Raw genomic sequence first — 19265 nt, 5'->3', positions numbered from 1 at the left:
TTTGATCTGGTCCTCAAATACCATGAAGTGACATAAAAATATATTTGATTCATTAGTTAGTCATCGAGATGTTCATTTAAATAAAGGATTAAGACTAACCACAATTCTGTTACCAAAACAATCTCTCTCATTCTCTCACTCATTATCATTATAATTATTAAATGCATGCATAATTCAGTATACATTAGAATATATATAACACTTTGTTCAAAGCAGAAAGTCGGCTCAGATCAGTGGTCTATCAATTTCCAAATCTTCTCTCATGAGTGAAAAACAAGAAAAGGAGAGAAAGAAAAGATGAGGGGAAGATATGCAGAGGATAGTAAACTAAAAAGTTGAAAAGGCGAAAGGTAACTTTCTAGTTAATTTCAACCCTTTCCTTTGTTAAGCAGAGAATTTTCTTCTGGACCTTGTGCTGTTCTATAATCCAAAAAAGTCATCCAACACAATCAAGTGAGTGCTGTTTGCACTTGGCAGTACTGTATATAAAAATCCATGTTTGAAATCCACAGTTGCAGAAGGAGAGAGATATAAAATGGAGAGTGGGAATTTAACCAGAAGCATAAGTAGGAGCTTAAGCAGGTCAAGTTGGAGAATGGAGGGTGTGTTTGCAAGTGGGAGATATTCTCGAAGGACTTCAAATGTTGATGAGGATGAAGAGGCTCTCAAGTGGGCTGCCATAGAGAGATTGCCAACCTATGACAGGCTAAGAACAAGTATCCTCCAAACATTTGTGGAGGCTGGTCATGATCATGCTGATGCTCGTCCAAGCACATTGCAACACAGGGAAGTTGATGTTCGAAAGTTGGATGTCAATGAAAGGCAAGAGTTTATTGACAGAATCTTCAAGGTAGCTGAAGAAGACAATGAAAAGTACTTGCGCAAATTCAGAAACAGACTTGATAAGTGAGTTCCATTTCCATCTTTTGTATATGCTCTTCTGCACCAAAATCTAAGATAAGATAGATCACGGGTCTTTTTTTGTTTGACAATTTTCTTTTCTTTTTCATGGTAAAATTTTCTTTTTACTTTATTTGTTATATTTAAAGTTTATATTAAAAAATATGAAAAAACAGAAAATAAAAAAAAAATATTTACACGATTTATTATATGATTTTTTCTCAAATGAAAATAGTCCATTAGTTTCAGGGTTACCTTATACTATCATTAAAATTATATATAATTCAACTTTTATCCTCAAGTTTTTAAATTTAATGAACTCTTTATGGATGACCTTGCTCTCTTCTGCTTACTTCTGACTTACTCAATTTTGATTAAGTGGACATTTTGTTTTCCCATGTAATTTAGTTTTGAATTCTTGTACATGTCTTAAAAGAAACAAATATGAAGGATTAGTTTATCATACGGCTTTGACTTTGTTTAGGGCAAGCAAGTTACAACAAATGTTTCTTATTTAAGTGTGCACATGACGTAACTCTTGATTTCTCATATTAAATGTTGTGTCTTTGTCATTTACTCAAAACGAACATAAAGAAAATGATAAAAATATCAAATTCAATATTGAAGAGTCGGATTTTAAGGAGATGGGTTTAGTAACCCACAAGCAAAAATATTCCAATTGCATTATTGAAGAGAGAGGGGGGAAATGAATCTTGTCCAAGTGAACAATAGTCAGCAAAGGGATTAATAAAGTACTAATTCATGTGATTGAAAGTTTTTGGTTTTTCCTTCATGCTTCTAAGATTGTTTATTATTTCAGTAGATCAGATCATTTATGGTAATGGAGGGGTAAAGAATGTGAAGGATACTTGCATTCTAAGGCCTAAATCAATACATGAACAAGTAGAGTGTCAGCATATGAAAATATACGTTATCTTGTGGTGTAGAAGTAGAAAATGTCCCTTTTATAGAGATCCACGTACAGGTGAATACAGTGTAGACTTAGAACAATCTTGGCCCAATATTCGTTTCTTTTAGAGATCCTTCGGCTTGTTGACTTTTTTCCCCCTTGTACTTTCATGTTCGCTTTTTTACTTAAAGTTTGATATATACAGTCACAAGTTAAAATAAAATCATTTTGATTGTGTGCAGGGGAGGGGAATTAGAACTAACATAAGGTTACCCCTCTTCCATTTCATGCATGCGATATTATTCCAATTTACAAATGCAATGTCAACTGATTAAATATCTTAAAAAGTTTAAATAGCTATATTTCTTTTTACCTTTGTAAAACAAGGATTAAATTTGAAATTCTGTAAATCAAGATGATGCTTTAATGTATGAAGTGAGGTGAAATTGCAGTGGATAATAATTAATGGTAAGAGAATCTTATGCAATTAACTGTTGTCTAACATATTGTTCTCACACCTCATACTTAATATAGAACAAATAATATATCCACTTGTTTTTCAATTGCAGGGTTGGTATCCGACTCCCAACAGTAGAAGTGAGGTATCAAAATTTGACTGTAGAGGCTGATTGCTACATTGGCAGCAGAGCTCTGCCAACCTTACCAAACGTTGCATTGAACATTGCTGAATCAGCTCTTGGATTATGTGGGATTAGTACCGCAAAGAGGACAAAGCTCACAATTCTTAAAAATGTCTCCGGCATTATTAAGCCTTCAAGGTATCAACCACCCCGAAGTTTTCATCATCATTAATTTGTTTGGAAAATTGGACCTATCTTACTAGTTCACCTTACCTAGGTTGGTGTAACCATTCTTATTTTTTTGTTTTTTTAGGATGGCCCTTTTGCTTGGTCCCCCTTCTTCAGGGAAAACAACCCTTTTGCTGGCCTTGGCTGGAAAATTGGACAATGATTTGAGGGTAGACTTCAGTCATTTAATTTTTTTTTATTGATAAATGTTAATTATTAGTTTGTTAGTTTTTATTAGTAAGAGAGATCCAACTTAGGATATTTTTTTTCCTTTATTTCTTTCTTAACCCACCACATTTCATTTTCTTGACTGAACTGTGTTAGAAAAGAAAATGAAATTAATTGCTCTTTCTAATTTCTAATTTTCTATCAAGTGGAGTTGAATAACATTGGTGACGCATAAGAGCTGTAGGTGTTTGGGTTTGAATGAAACAGGTTAATGGAGAAATCTCCTACAACGGGCACAAGCCTAACGAGTTTGTCCCTAGAAAGACTTCAGCCTACATTAGCCAAAATGATGTGCATATAGGAGAAATGACCGTAAAAGAAACCCTTGATTTCTCAGCTAGATGCCAAGGAGTTGGAACGAGATATGGTAATTTAATCAACAATTTCCTGTAGAAATCCTGTTCAACTTCAATTTTTCCATTGCTTGCTGGTATAGCAAATAACAGGCTATTTAAAAAATAGTTTGGATCTACATTCTTATATCTATAATACATAATACAATACAAATTTTGAGAAGAAAAAAAAATTACTCGCAAATTTTGTCTTTCCCTCTCTTATACCTTAACTAATATTTAAATGCAAGTATTTATATCTGGTTGAAACTTATTTGACAAATATGTTATTGTAGACCTATTAGCCGAGCTAGCTCGAAGGGAAAAGGAAGCTGGAATATTTCCAGAGGCAGAACTTGACCTTTTCATGAAGGTACTAATTATTATGTTATTATTATGTCCCAAAGACTAAACAACCGATTTTTTTTCTCAACTTTGTTGAATAATTCTCACACTTTCAACATTTTTAGGCTACTGCAATGGAAGGAACAGAAAGCAGTCTCATTACTGCCTATACACTCAAAGTAAGTGACTTTTCTTACTCAACATTATGTTTGAGGTTAGGGAGAGAACAGGACCTCTTGTTCTTAGATATTTTTTCAAAGAATTAATAATTGTTTTATTGTAAATAATTTTAATATATTAAATTAATTTGGCGTGATAGACTACATAATTATTTCTAATTTCCGGACTAATGGTTTGATTATGTTATAAAAAAAACACCTATTCACTGTTTGTTGTATGAATAGATATTGGGGCTTGATATTTGCAAAGATACCATTGTGGGTGATGAAATGCAGAGAGGTGTATCTGGTGGCCAAAAGAAGCGTGTAACCACAGGTAATAACTAAAGTCAAAATCCATATTCAAACATTTAATCCAATTTTATTTAATAACTAAAGTCAAAGTAATAACTATGGATAGTATTACTTTTTCCCCCTATTAAATTTTGAGTCCGTATATTATCTTTATGTTTGAATAAAGGTGACAGAGACTTGCCTATGCAATCAAATCTTCCTGTAAGTTTAAGATATGGTTGCATGTACTTTGGCTCACTAAGATGCTTTTGAGAAATCAATTATTTTTATATGATAAATTATTACAATTTTGTTATAATATTTAGAGATAAAAAAATATTAAATAAATAAATGATGTGATTAAGAAAGAAAAAATAATATAATAGAAAGTGTTATAAAAAAAATTGTGATATAAATAATATTACTATTTTGTTTTCTTGGACTTGGTCCTTATATTTTACCCTCTATACACTGTTTTTTTATTTATAAAAATAATAGTACTTTGCTTGCTTATTACATACATAACTTTCATTACCTAAACTTTGCTAATTTTGAATATACAAATAATGATCTGACATGTTCAATCCATAAAATGTCATTATCCTTTCAGATAAATTAATAAATACATATATAGATGAAATTCAAGAAGGGTGATGCAATTAAATTAATATCATAGCAAGCCAAGGTTCAAATTCAACCACTCATGTAACTAAAGCCACGTTACCAATCGTTTACAAATTGACAGTGATATACAATACTACAATGAATCATAATAGTTTCTTTCAGTGATATCATGTTCTTATTCATTTCAGTTTTTTGCTTGGCACGACAAGGGTTTTGACTTTTGTTTGCTACAGGGGAAATGATCGTTGGGCCCACAAAAACATTGTTCATGGATGAAATATCAACGGGACTTGATAGCTCCACAACATATCAAATTGTGAAATGCTTCCAACAAATTGTACACCTCACTGAAGCAACCATATTCATGTCCCTACTCCAACCTGCTCCAGAGACGTTCGATCTCTTTGATGATATCATCTTAATATCGGAGGGTCAGATTGTTTATCAGGGCCCACGTGAGCACATCGTTGAGTTCTTTGAATCTTGTGGCTTTAAATGTCCTGAAAGAAAGGGAACAGCAGATTTCTTACAGGAGGTATGATCAGATTTCTTGTGGGTTTAGATCTCTTTTTTAGCTAGTTACAATGATTAAAAATATTAAATTGAGAGAGTGGAAAGTGTGGCTCACTTACTCTCTTATTCTAATTTATAATATAGGAGTAGAGTGATGAGATAAATTTTTACTCCTTACTTTTTTTAAACAGGACAAGGATATTTAAAAAATTAATAATACTAAATAATTATAATAATAACAATTGACGGTACTTGAAATTTAACTTAGTTTGATTTAATAAACCAAAAGCATTTTTTTACATAAACTTAGTTGTTTCAAATGAACACAATGAATTAAAAGCTTAAAATATAATAACATTTTAATATAATGACAAAAAGTTTGTACTAGATTTATTTGAATGTTTTCCTTAAAAACTTATTTTATTGTTTTTTTTAAATATTAGTTGTGTTTATAGGCATTAACTCAATTTGGATAAAATTCTCAACAATAATTTATATGAGAAGAAAAAAAATGAATCAATAAAATAAAATAAACCAATTTTTTTCATAAATTAAAATAAATTTATGTATTTTAACTTTGTTTAAGAAGTTTATTACCCACTAACTTTTCATAAATAATTATAAACTTCACAAAATTTAGCATGGATTTTGAGAATTTCTTATAAAATTGATGTTAATTCAAATTGGGTTACTTTACTGTACTCATCCAGTAAGTGCTTATAAAACAAATATCATAAATATTTGGAATAAGTATGCACTAGATTAGATTAACGGGAGTATTAATTTTGTGATAAATTACTGCATAAGGGCATATTTTTCAAAAAAATCAAAAAGAAGAATGTAAATGGCAGTTGTTAATTTTGTATAGGTTACTTCAAGGAAAGATCAAGAACAATATTGGGCAAATAGAAGCTTATCATACCGTTATGTCACAGTGAGCGAGTTTGCAAATAGATTCAAGCAATTTCATGTTGGAATAAAGCTTGAGAATGAGCTTTCTGTGCCATTTGATAAATCAAGGGGACATAGAGCGGCTCTTGTTTTCAAGAAATATACAGTGCCCACAATGGGACTTCTTAAAGCATGTTGGGACAAGGAATGGCTACTAATAAAGAGGAATGCTTTTGTCTATGTATTTAAGACAGGTCAAATAGTCATTATTGGTATCATAGCTGCAACTGTGTTCTTTAGGACCAATATGCATCAAAGGAATGAGGCTGATGCCGCAGTTTACATAGGCTCAATTTTGTTTACCATGATCATGAACATGTTCAATGGTTTTGCTGAGTTACCACTCACGATTGCAAGACTTCCTATATTCTACAAGCACAGAGACCACCTTTTCCATCCTCCTTGGACTTACACTCTCCCTAATTTCATCCTACGGATCCCCATTACTATGTTTGAGGCTATTGTTTGGGTACTTATCACATACTACACAATAGGATTAGCACCTGAAGCTAGCAGGTAACCTTTTTCCCCTCAAATTTGCATTTAAACTTGTTTATATGTTTTTTTACTGCTAACAACAATACCAATTTAATTATAAAATTTAGCAAACTATGATTACATTCTTGGCAACAAAAAATAAATTCCATGATTGTAATAATAAGTTGTATTGGGGCCTCAATTATCCAACTTTCAGGTTCTTCAAGCACTTGTTGCTAGTTTTTCTTGTCCAGCAAATGGCAGCTGGGATGTTTAGGTTCATATCTGGAGTTTCTAGGACAATGATTATTGCTAACACTGGTGGATCCCTCATGCTCCTCCTTGTTTTTTTACTTGGAGGTTTCATCCTTCCTAAAAGTGAGTGACTAATTAAACTTTAATTAGATGTTATTGAAAGTCTTCACCAAAATAAATAATGTGTCACGTAATTTTTTTCAAAGAATATGCTCATCTAGATGTTTAAACCTTTTCAATGTTAATAGGTTCCATTCCAAATTGGTGGATATGGGGCTACTGGATATCACCACTAACATATGGATTCAATGCTTTTACTGTGAATGAATTATTTGCTCCAAGGTGGAGCAATTTGGTAAGTAGAATGAGTTTTCAGTAGTAGATGAAGTGTTATTCAGTGGCTTAAAATGAAACTTATTTTTGTCTTCAACTTTCTTATTTTGTAGTCTTCAGATGGTAGAACCCCGATCGGTATAGCTACATTAAATAACTTCGATGTTTTTACTGAGAAACGATGGTACTGGATAGGTGCAGCTACTCTTTTGGGTTTCATTATCTTGTACAATGTTCTCTTCACCTTTGCACTTATGTACCTTAATCGTAAGAACTAATATTCTAATTATACATTTCAATGAATTACTTCTTTCACTAGTTGTTTGATGTTAATAATGTTTTTATTGTATTTTGTATAATTTGATTCACTAGCTATTGGAAAAAAACAAGCAATTGTATCTGAAGAAGAAGCAAGTGAAATGGAAGCTGAAGGAGACTTTAGAAAAGATCCTAGACTTTTAAAGCCAGAGCCCAACAGAGAGATAGCCCTTCAATCATTATCTTCTACTGATGGGAACAACACACGTAAATATCAAGCTACATAGATAACTTTGACATTGAATTGAATGATTTAGCTAAAAGTGTACATTTTGTTGATGTTACTTATAGTTAACTATCTTGTCTTGTACATGAATAATTTCAGGAGAAGTGGCAATGCAACAAATGAGTAACCGAGGTAATCCTAGTGGAATAAGAAGTGTTGATTCAATGCATGAATCAGCCACTGGAGTTGCCCCTAAGAGAGGAATGGTTCTACCTTTTCAACCACTTGCAATGTCTTTTGATAGTGTTAATTATTATGTGGACATGCCTGCTGTAAGAACCCTATCACTTTTTTCCAATATAACTTCATACTACCATTCATAATTAGTGGTAAATATAAAGGAAGTGTTAACTTTTAACAGGAAATGAAAGGGCAAGGAGTGACAGATGATAGGCTACAATTACTTAGGGAAGTTACTGGTGCCTTTAGGCCTGGAGTTTTAACTGCTTTAATGGGAGTTAGTGGAGCTGGAAAGACAACTTTGATGGATGTTTTAGCAGGGAGAAAGACAGGTGGCTACATTGAAGGAGATGTTAGAATATCTGGCTTCCCCAAGAACCAAGAAACATTTGCACGAATTTCTGGTTATTGTGAGCAAACTGATATCCATTCACCCCAAGTTACTGTTCGAGAATCTTTGATCTATTCTGCTTTCCTTCGATTGCCTATAGAGGTCAATAATGAGGAAAAAATGGTTAGCACTAAGCATTATGTGTTTTTTTTTTTTTAATTTTGTCCTTGATAATAAAGTTACATAAAATAAAAGAGTGAAACTTAAATTCCTTATTCTTACTCTTTATAGAAATTTGTTGACGAAGTAATGGAGTTGGTTGAGCTAAATAATCTCAAGGATGCTATAGTTGGGCTTCCAGGTGTTACAGGGTTGTCAACCGAACAAAGAAAAAGGCTAACAATTGCTGTTGAACTCGTCGCTAATCCGTCAATCATTTTCATGGATGAACCAACTTCAGGTCTCGATGCAAGAGCAGCAGCCATTGTAATGAGGACTGTGAGAAATACTGTTGACACTGGAAGAACAGTTGTATGCACAATTCACCAACCTAGTATCGATATCTTTGAAGCCTTTGACGAGGTATCAACAAACTCATAATTTGTATGTGTTATATGTTTCTTCTCTTTATCTCCATTGCTCTTTGGTAGATAAACATTTCTTGTGCACCAGTTGTTGTTGATGAAGAGAGGAGGACAAGTGATCTACTCAGGACCATTAGGAAGGAATTCACTTAGGATTATAGAATATTTTGAGGTATTACAACAAAACAATTATGTATATATTTTTTTAATTTTATCAAATCATGTAACGGGGAGTTCAAGTATATATGTTCAAATCAACATCTAATTTCATGTTCATTTGTGGTCAAAGGCAATCCCAGGGGTCCCAAAAATTAAGGATAAGTACAACCCAGCTACATGGATGTTAGAGGTTAGCTCTATAGCAGCTGAAGTTCGACTTCGAATGGATTTTGCTGAGCACTACAAATCATCATCTTTGTATCAGTAAGTCTAACGTCTAGGATACTATTGTTGTCAAGTGAGTTTGCATTTACTAGTTGGGTTAAGCTAACATACATATATGCTTATGACTAGGCGAAACAAAGCTCTAATAAGGGAGTTAAGTACTAGTCCTCCAGGAGTAAAAGATTTGTACTTCCCCACTCAATATTCTCAATCCACTTGGGAACAGTTCAAATCTTGTTTATGGAAACAACGGTTGACTTACTGGAGGAGTCCAGATTATAACCTTGTCAGGTTTTTCTTCACTTTAGCTGCAGCTTTCTTGGTGGGGACGGTATTTTGGAGGGTTGGCAAAAACAGGTTTAAATTCGTAGCTACCTTAGTTGAATAGATATCTAACCTTATGGTCTAAGCATTTTGTTCTACATTAAAAACTATTGTTTTTTTTTTGTCATATTTTTACAGGGGTAACTCAGGCGATCTGACTACTATTATAGGAGCATTGTATGGTTCAGTTTTTTTTGTAGGTGTTAACAATTGCCAAACTGTTCAACCAGTAGTAGCCGTTGAAAGAACGGTATTTTATCGAGAAAGAGCTGCTGGGATGTATTCTGCTTTGCCTTATGCCATTGCACAGGTTAAAGGATGGATTTATTTTTTAGACAACTATAAAACTTATTACATGTTGTATTTGTTGCTTATTATGCTAGCATTTTTGTTTCATTTGCAGGTTATTTCTGAAATACCATATCTATTTGTTCAAACTATATGTTTCTCATTCATAGTGTATGCTATGGTGAGCTTTGAATGGAAAGTAGCCAAGGTCCTTTGGTTTTTCTTTGTAAGTTTCTTTTCCTTCATGTACTTCACATACTATGGGATGATGACTGTTTCCATTACACCAAACCACCAAGTTGCATCAATCCTTGGAGCAGCATTCTACGGAATCTTCAATCTATTTTCTGGTTTTTTTATCCCAAGACCAGTAAGTATCATTCTAGTTTGTTATTATGCATCAATAGAAGAAGAACAAACAAATAAAGTATTTGATTATTTACCTTATTTTTTATTCAGTTTAATCATTCATCTTTTAAAAGGTTTAATTTGATTTTTTATCTTATTTTTTTGGTTTAATTTAATCTTTTTTATCTTTAAAAAATTTTATTTTGGTTGTTTATCTTTTTTTATTCACTTTGATCTTTTGGTCCATTTTAGATTGATATCATTAGTTAATTAAAAATGATTTTTTTTGTTAAAAATGAAATGGAGGACAATGGGACAAAAATGAACCAAAAAATATATATTTTTAAATTTTTAACGACGTCAATCTAAAATAAACTGAAGGATAAAATTCAACAAAAAAAAATGATTAAATTAAACCAAAAAAATAAATGACTAAATTGATAAAAAGAAATAGCTTATTTAGCAATAAAAGAATTATTCTTGTCATTTTCTCTAACATAATTCCTCTATCAACTTTGACATTTCAGAAAATTCCTAAATGGTGGGTTTGGTATTATTGGATTTGCCCAGTAGCGTGGACTGTGTATGGGTTAATTGTCTCACAATATGGAGATGTAGAGATAGAGATTAGTGTGCCTAGTGCGAATAACCAAACTATCAAGCATTATATTGAAGAACATTATGGGTTTAAACCAGACTTCATGGGACCAGTTGCCGCTGTTTTGGTCGCTTTTCCAGTCTTCTTTGCCTTTGTATTTGCCTTCGCAATCAAAACACTAAACTTCCAAACGAGATAAAAAGGAATAAATTAGTGAAAAAAGGAAGTTATGTTTTTGCAAGTTTTACTAGTGAATGTACCTTGTGTATGTTTAAAGATAGCAAAATTTATACTCGAATTTAGAAATAATCATGATAATTTTTTAAGGTCGTTTAGTAAATATAAATTATGTTGTGTAATATACTATTGATTTGCTTATCTACGTAGAAGAAGTAAGTCATTTTATGTGGTCAACTTTTTGCAACAATTTTCCCCACTTAATTTTTTTACATTCTTAATATTACTTTGAATGTAGCTAATCAGTGCAGTATTAAGATTATTTTTTCTCACATTTTTTTCTCTACCAATTAACAAATATGTATTTCTGTTAAGGTAGAACATTATTTTGAAGCAAATTTTGTTAGGCCCTAGATGAACAAAGATTAGAAACAGGGCCATTATATGAGCCTTTTTTAATATTCTATAGTTTAGTGGGCAATTAAAGAAATAATAATAATATTATTAATAATTATAATAAGTTGCATTTACAACTACTATATTTGTGCTGGCTTGTTTCTGAATTATGTATGCATGATTCCGAAATGAACAATCCAAAAGTACTCATTTTTTGTTTTACTACTATCCGGAAATGCATAATTGTTTTCGTGAAAAGTCTCCAACCTCCTCCGGCAAGTCCCAATCTCCGATCGCTGGAAACTAACTTCCAATTTGCTATCCAAATCCGATTCCGAGTAAAAACGCGACATCGAACCCATTGATGTAAAACTACCTTTCCATTAAACTTAGTTCAAAACCCATTTCAAAAATCATTATTAGTGCACTTTTCATGTTGTGACCTCTGAATTGTACCGAGGCGGATAATGGATCAGAATAGTTTGGGTTTTCGGTTGGGAGTGGGTGGCCGGTGTTAAAGAATAACAAAGGGTATTTTTGTCCATTTTAGTTTAATGGGGGTGCAGTAAGTAAAATATGAGGTGCAGGAAGCAAAGGCCGAAAACTTGGACTCTGATGAACTTGGGTTAGACCAAGAGGATGGTACATTGCATTTGTATCCAACACTTCCCATTTTGTATCCTACATTTCTCATTTTATTTGTGCGAGTAAAAATATTCTTAATGACTTACGACACACCAAGTCTTGATACCTCCCTTCCCCAATCCTAACACCTCCTTCCCCCTTTTTCATTTGCGCATCGTCGAAACGCCAAGCCTCACCACATAAGTGCGACATCGACAAAGATCTATGCGTCATCTATTGAGTCCCCCACTATGGATGATCTGGTCATGATCTCAACCGCAACGACACAGTTGAACTCAATCTCCCTGATCATGCTCACTTTCTTTAGAAACAAACAACTCAAACTTATCTTCATTCTCTACATATGCTACAATGAAAATCGTTATATCTTTTGGCACCTTGAATCCAACATCATGTTGTGAACAAAATCAACATTTAGAACCTAAGAATGTAAAATAGAAACTCATGATTCAAAATACACATCAAAATCAAAACAACACCTAATGTGGTTTAACTAAAATCTTTGTCCCTAAATCGTTGAAAATGACAACAGATCAATTTCAAACCTAGTATGACTCTCTAGTGAACATTAAAGTGCAACATTGATGGGATGCAAAGTGTCACAACCCAACCTTTTGGAATATATATACATTTTTAGAACAACTATTATGGAATAGAAAAAATTATTTTCAGAAAAAACTATTAATGAGATTTTTTCTATTATAAAAATAGTCATTCCATAATAATTTTGGAGTACTTATTTCTATTATGAAATGATCATTCTGAAAGATATAAGTTTCCTTCCGAAATGATTATTCTAGAATAAAAATAAGTGTTCCAAAATTATTATAGAATAATCATTTCAAAATAAAATAAGTGTTATAAAACTATTATGAAATAATTATTTCGAAAGATAATTTTTACCTTCTAAAATGGAAATTTATGATAAAATGACTATTTTCATCCATATACATAAAATATAAAATGTAAGGTACAAATTGGAAGATACTGAATTCAAATCCGACTGTTTGTGTCTATTTTACATTTTCCCCCCTTTATAATACTCATTGTACATACTCTTGAATTGGAGGCGGCCTTAGTTTGCATTTAGACGAATTTTTACAAAATTGATTTTAGATGATGCTTTTTTATGTAATTTGTTCTAATTAAAAACAAGTTTGAGAGAAAGTGATTTTAATATAAAAAAGTTATTAGTTTTTATATATTGATAAAATTAATTTTAAATTTATAATTATAAAATATCTAAAACCTCTAAAAATGATATTATAATATTAAATTATAAAATAAATTAATCAGTATATATAATTTAGTTTTTTTCTCCATAAAAGTATTAAGATAGTTAATTTTGTACCAAATTATCAAATACGATAAGTCAAAATCCAAAATTACCCCCCTTGAACGTAGTTTTAGTCACCGTGGTCCAAATTTTTTTCCAAACCAGCACTGAGGAAGTGCGTTGATTTTGCAAAAGCGTGTGGGGTGCATTTGGCAGGTTGATGGCCCACCTTTCTGACGTGGTATTAAAGGACGCGGCGATCTGAACGTGGTTTATCCCTGCCCACAAAACTGAAAGCTTTTTTTTTTTTTAGTATAGTACACAAAACTAAAAACTACAGTACGTATTTTAACAATTTAAAATTACTGATATAATAGCAATACTTTTAAATGTTAAAACTTTTGATAAATTCACATGGTAACTTATATATTATCAATTAATTTACATTTTAACTTTAAAATAATTATTATGAAAATAAATAATTTTATTATATATGATAATCAATTATACAGAGAGGGAAAGAAAGAGAAATAAAATAAAGAAAAAATAGAATATAAATATGTATCAATTTATGAATGAAAAATAAGAACAAAAATACTAACAAAATCTTGTAATAGTTGAGTATTTTTTTCACGTTTCCTTCCTTTCTAAACTTATACGCTTAAACTGAAGATTTTATTTAAGAATTTAAAATCTAGTATTCTTCAAATCAATAATTTATTGATTACAATAGTTAAGCTTTAAAAATAGGTTAACTTAACTTCGATTTTTAGTTACATATACGAAGAAAAAAAATATTAAGATAAAATTCACTTCAACGTTTTATTTGTTTTGTATACAAAGGGGTTGAGTAAAAAAACGAAATTACTAGAAAGAAATAAGATGAGGTGTAGAAATATATCATATCCAAGAGATGAGGAAGCAACAAGTAATTGAGTGAGTTACAAGGGCATGAAATCAAATCAATTAATTAGCGCCTCTTTTCTCTTTTCTCTTAGCGCCATCAAGATCACCATTTGCCATTTGATATTTCTGATTCTAATATCATCTCTTGAGTCTAATATTATTTTTATACTCTTTTTTTAAGCTCAATAATTTCTATACTTTAAATGAATTCATTTTTAACTGTCGGAAAATATCTTTGACGGATTAAAAAAATGAAACATTTTTCTTCACTTATTTGAAACAATAAATAAATAAATATCTTTGACTTTACTCATTTAGTTGATTTCTACTACTATTTGCTATGTGTGCATCTCATACGGGTTAATTTGAACCCAAAAAAGAAACACAAAATTGGTGAAGACATCCAAAGGGAAGAATAATGAGAAGGCAAAAATTTGTTTTATATCTCACTCACCATTAATCCGCTCTTATTTAAGTGATAACCTTTTGATACTGTTAAATACTAGGGGCAAGAAGAGATCATCAACTTTCCTCCTATATACCCCCCAAAAAAGACATATTTTCATCTTTGAATGATAATTTTTCTGTTTGTCCCATTTTCCACCTACCACAGCCTCCTCAGTTAGTGCCAAGTAGCAACTACGAAGGCACCAACTTTTTTAAACGTCGACACGTGAAACGGAATTCCGCTAGCTGTAGTTCAAGAAATCCCAGACACGATGCCACATTCAATTCTACAAATCGTAGTAATTTCCATCCTCTTACAATTTATGAAATTGTGAGCTTTTTATAGCTTAATTTTTAAAACTATACTCTCCTCTGCTCTCAAATATAATTACATTTAAATACATTAATTTTAATTAAAAACTTTTTTTTTTCTAATTTATTCTTATTGAAACTTAATATAAAAAAAAAATTATTGAAACTAGTACCTTAAATAAATGAAAAATATTTTATAGATAAAATTAGTTAAATTTTTTATATTTGAAATCAAGAAATAAGAATTTTTTTTCTTTGATATTAGAGGGAGTAAAAATTACTCTATAACCTATTTTATAAAATTATCAAACTGACAGACATTTTAATGCTTAAAGTTACTAGATGATAAATTATTCGTAATAATTATAAAAATACTACATTGAATTATTCTTAAAGTTATTAAATGTATTGATACAATCCTTTTCTTTCTTTCTTTTTAGCCATGTCCTCTCTAAGGAAGAAACCTCCACCAGATGCATCTTTTATTAAGCAGTGACACAAGAAAGTGAAATGTACTTGTACTATAAAAATATTTTGGTGTGTGTCCTTGGTATTATCGCATTACTTTAAGCAAGAGCCAAGAGGGTTGGTAAAGACGTTGTCGTCATGGCTTGATGCACGTGTGGTGTGAATGGCTTGAGGTTTTAGTTGGACGTTGAAACGAAAATCCATCATTAATAGCAACCAGATAATGGCACCATCTATTAAATGCCCTACAAGTCTGCCTAAAACCTGTGTGGTTAACACAAGCCCTAGTTGCCGCCACCACTTTTTCCACAATTGAAAGATTTGACTACCATATTATTAAATCATTTTTTCTAAGCTTAAACCTTAATAAATTATCCACTAAAAACCATTTTTAATTAGCTGATTAATAATAATTTTTAGAAGAAAAAAAAATAACTATTTTTCTCCTATTTATTTCATGGACTAACTTCCTTACTATCTCTCACTTCTCACCAAAAAAAGTACTCATCTCTCTCTCATCATTACTTAATTTATTATTTTTATGTTAAATGCATTTTTCATTTTCTAAAAACTGATACACGTAAATGCATTTAAAATAAAGGTTACTAATTCATAAAATAAATAGAGACATAATAAATTAATTTCTAAATAAAGGCTACTACGACCAGTTTTAGAAAATAAAAAATAAAGCATTTACACAAATAATATACCTAAATGCGACTCCCAGATTTTAGAAAATGATACTATATATGTAAATGTATCATTTTCTAAAATCTATACACTTAAAATCCTACTACCAGATTTAAGAAAATAAAACAAAAAATAATTATAATTAAGTAACAAGGAGATAATAATTAACAGAATTGTCTATAATTTTTAAAGATAACTATTTATTTGATTGTTGGAATTGTCATTTGCGGATCTTGAAAGCAAAAACTATCACTCTCAATGGAATCCCTACTCCAGCAGAAGCAGAGGCAACTGAATGGATCGCATGCAACTCTTAGCTTTCAACAAGTAATCTTTGAATCTGACTGTCGATAGCATTGATCTCAATGTTATATTAGCTAAGTGTAGAACCAATATCTCATCTTTCTCAAACTTTAAAGTGAGTTTTTTTTAAGAAGACAAACCGATCATATTGTTCATACTCTTGTAGAGACTTCAAGATTTTATGTTTGTATCCAAGTTTTTAACACTAGTCCTACTTATATATATATTGATTCTGTGATTTTGAATGAGTTAAATTCCATATATAACTTTGCTTCTCTTAAAAAAAGAATCGTCTATAACTATACTATAAGATATTGTATAATTATTATAAACATGTAATATTTTTATGAAGAATTGTCTGTCGTAGCCGCACTCCATCATAAATTACTTTTAAACTAAATTGAATTCGAAATATAGACAGAATCATGATGATTTTGTACTAAGACTTGGAACATTTAGGATTATACACAATCTTTAAATAAGGTGGCCTACTTTCAACTACCGTGCATTGTTATCACCCACATGATCCAATGCAACTCCGCTGTACCAAAGGGAACCTCTATTTTTCAGCCATTGAGATTTCTCTTTGTCTTTTATTGTTGGCAAAATATGAAAATGCAAGAAAATGAAATTAATTATTTAGATGTTTTAAAAATTAAACGGATAAAAAATTCATTTAACTACATTTTTTTTCTCTCTTTTCTTTTTCAAAATAGGGCGAAAAGAGGATAAGAGTTTAAATGATTTATGGAATGGCTCATGTTAAACTCCAGTTATTTAAGATAATGGTACGTAATTTAAAAATAACAAATTTATAATTATTTTCATTTTATATTTCCGTTCTTTTTCACTAGTCAAATAAAAAAAAATACATTCATCAATTATTAAACATCTAATTCTAAAAGTATAAGAACTTATTTTCTCCATTCATTTCCTGCTTAATTCAACAGTGACCACTTAATTATTTTTTTAACAACATTTTTGTATAATTCATTAATACATTCTTTTTATTTCATCTTTTTTCGTCATATCACCTCAATACATTTCTGTATTCTTTTTTCTTTATCTCTCTCTTTTAATTGTAAAATTTATTATACAAAATTTATGTATAAATATCATTATTTTTTTCTGAGTTGTATAAATATCATTATTCTTCCATTATATATCATTTAAGTAAAAATTATCATAAAATATCCAAATAAATCCAATTATTCGTTTTCTTGACAAATATCCAAATTTATCATATAAAAAAATAAACTTAAAGACGATTCATACTAAAAATAAAGGGACAATTTTATTTTCCCAATAAAGTGTTATACAAAGTCACAGTTCAAGCAACCATCATACAAAACAAAAACACCACTGAATGTTCACAGGAAATATTTGTCACCAAAACGAATATGCTGCTTGTCATCTGCATAACTGGTACCGTTGCATGTTGTTTCCCCCCCTTTTTTTTTCTGTTTCCCAGAGGCCTGAAGAACATTTACGACGTTTATGCTCCATCCTTTAGGGAATGCGCGACGAGTTATTATTTTTTTTTCTTAGGTTATAAAACATGATCATCTTTTAACCTATTGGGTCAAAAATTAATTATGTTTATAATATATGATTATCGGTAACTCGAAAAAGAATTTTACATACGATAAAAATCGAATTCAGATTATTTTATTAAATAGATTATTTCTATTCACGTAAACACAACGAAGTGTTATATTATTAAACTGATATTTTGAATTATCAAGTTAATATTTTAGTAACTTATAAGTTAATTTTATTGATTTGACTAAAATAACCTTATTTAGTACATAAATTTATTTTAATGATTTTGAACTTATTTAATTGCAATAAAAAAGATATTTTAACAATTTTTAATTTTTCTATAAGCTATTTTAACTAATATCAAGAACCTCTAACACAATAGATAAATAAGTTTCTTTAAGTATGTTGTGAGAAACCGAATTCTTGAGTATGTACATATAGAAAATAGCATCTTCGTCTGTTAGTCTCCAACTAGTATCAATTAAGAAATATTCTAGGTGAAACAAAAAAAAATTATTTTAACTGGCTTATAATTTATGTTTTTAACCTTTTTTTTTATCAGACTCGTGTAATTTATAAATATTTTTTTTTCTATTGATATGTTAACGATATTTTCTATAACTTAGTGTTATATATTCTTCTATCTGATTAAACTTGCAATATGGTAATTTTTATATTAATCTTGAATTGATTTATTTTTTTTATAATTTTATGGTAATTTATTGTTTAATATAGTATATAACATTAACAATGTATTTAAGTATTTTGATGTCATTTTTATGTATCTGTATACAATACTACGGGATACTACACCAGAAGAGTACAAGAGTATGATGTAAGAGAATACATAAGGTAGTTTTGTTGTTAAGCGGAAGGGCGTCTAAACCCAAACAACATACCGACAGGTGCAAGAATTTTTTGATTGAATCTCACGTGAATGAAGTTTTGTGAAAACACTAACAGACATCACTTTATGTAAATCTCAAAGGAATGAATGATCTTACGGCTTGAAACTACTTGATGCATCTCACCACCCTCCTCTTTTCGTGGTAGTGAACCTTTTAAGTCTCTTTCATTGGCCACATGTCAATATAATAATCACACCCACATTCCACGCTGCCACTCCTCACAAACACCACTATTGCCACCGCTCATTCCACAACCCATACATTAATTAATGAGTCTTTAGGTATCATTATAAAGATTATAAAATAACATAAAAAACTTTTCGATAATATACTTTTGTGTATTTTAATAAAAATATTTCTTTCAATTAATGTAAAAAAAAACATTTTAATTAAGACAAATGCTTATTGATTAAAGAATTGAAATACATAAATTTTTATTTTTTATGATCTTATAACAAATATTTTTTCTTCTTTTGATTTTTTGA

At 30.4% G+C, this 19265-nt stretch overlaps 1 protein-coding gene across 3 annotated transcripts; it reads left to right on the top strand.

The window, feature by feature from the left end:
- Window positions 1-67: 67 nt before the first annotated feature.
- On the top strand, window positions 68-11124 carry LOC114377303 (ABC transporter G family member 36-like). 3 transcript variants are annotated; one of them, XM_028335750.1, is made up of 23 exons: window positions 68-350; window positions 513-906; window positions 2380-2589; window positions 2705-2789; window positions 3055-3214; window positions 3476-3552; window positions 3650-3703; window positions 3929-4019; window positions 4834-5135; window positions 5982-6580; window positions 6759-6919; window positions 7045-7151; window positions 7243-7396; window positions 7502-7654; window positions 7773-7945; window positions 8035-8367; window positions 8476-8766; window positions 8857-8940; window positions 9058-9191; window positions 9282-9509; window positions 9615-9786; window positions 9880-10134; window positions 10640-11124. In XM_028335750.1, exons 2-23 carry the CDS (start codon window positions 536-538, stop codon window positions 10907-10909), a joined length of 4464 nt encoding a protein of 1487 aa, XP_028191551.1. In that variant the 5' UTR covers window positions 68-350; window positions 513-535; the 3' UTR covers window positions 10910-11124. The 3 variants fall into 3 exon arrangements, with proteins under 3 accessions (XP_028191551.1, XP_028191550.1, XP_028191552.1); XM_028335749.1 differs by having other exon boundaries at window positions 68-906; XM_028335751.1 differs by lacking the exons at window positions 68-350; window positions 513-906 and adding an exon at window positions 1729-1885.
- The last annotated feature ends 8141 nt before the right edge of the window (window positions 11125-19265 follow it).

Source organism: Glycine soja, chromosome 11, assembly GCF_004193775.1.
Source record: "Glycine soja cultivar W05 chromosome 11, ASM419377v2, whole genome shotgun sequence".
Lineage (NCBI taxonomy): Eukaryota > Viridiplantae > Streptophyta > Magnoliopsida > Fabales > Fabaceae > Glycine > Glycine soja.
This window is presented reverse-complemented; position numbering and strand designations above follow the sequence as displayed.

Coding starts and splice junctions, on each gene's coding strand:
- LOC114377303 (XM_028335750.1), top strand. CDS start 536: ATGGAGAGTGGGAATTTAACCAGAAGCATAAGTAGGAGCTTAAGCAGG. Junction 7,397..7,501: donor TGCACTTATGTACCTTAATC/GTAAGAACTAAT, acceptor TTGATTCACTAG/CTATTGGAAAAAAACAAGCA. Junction 7,946..8,034: donor ATTATGTGGACATGCCTGCT/GTAAGAACCCTA, acceptor AACTTTTAACAG/GAAATGAAAGGGCAAGGAGT.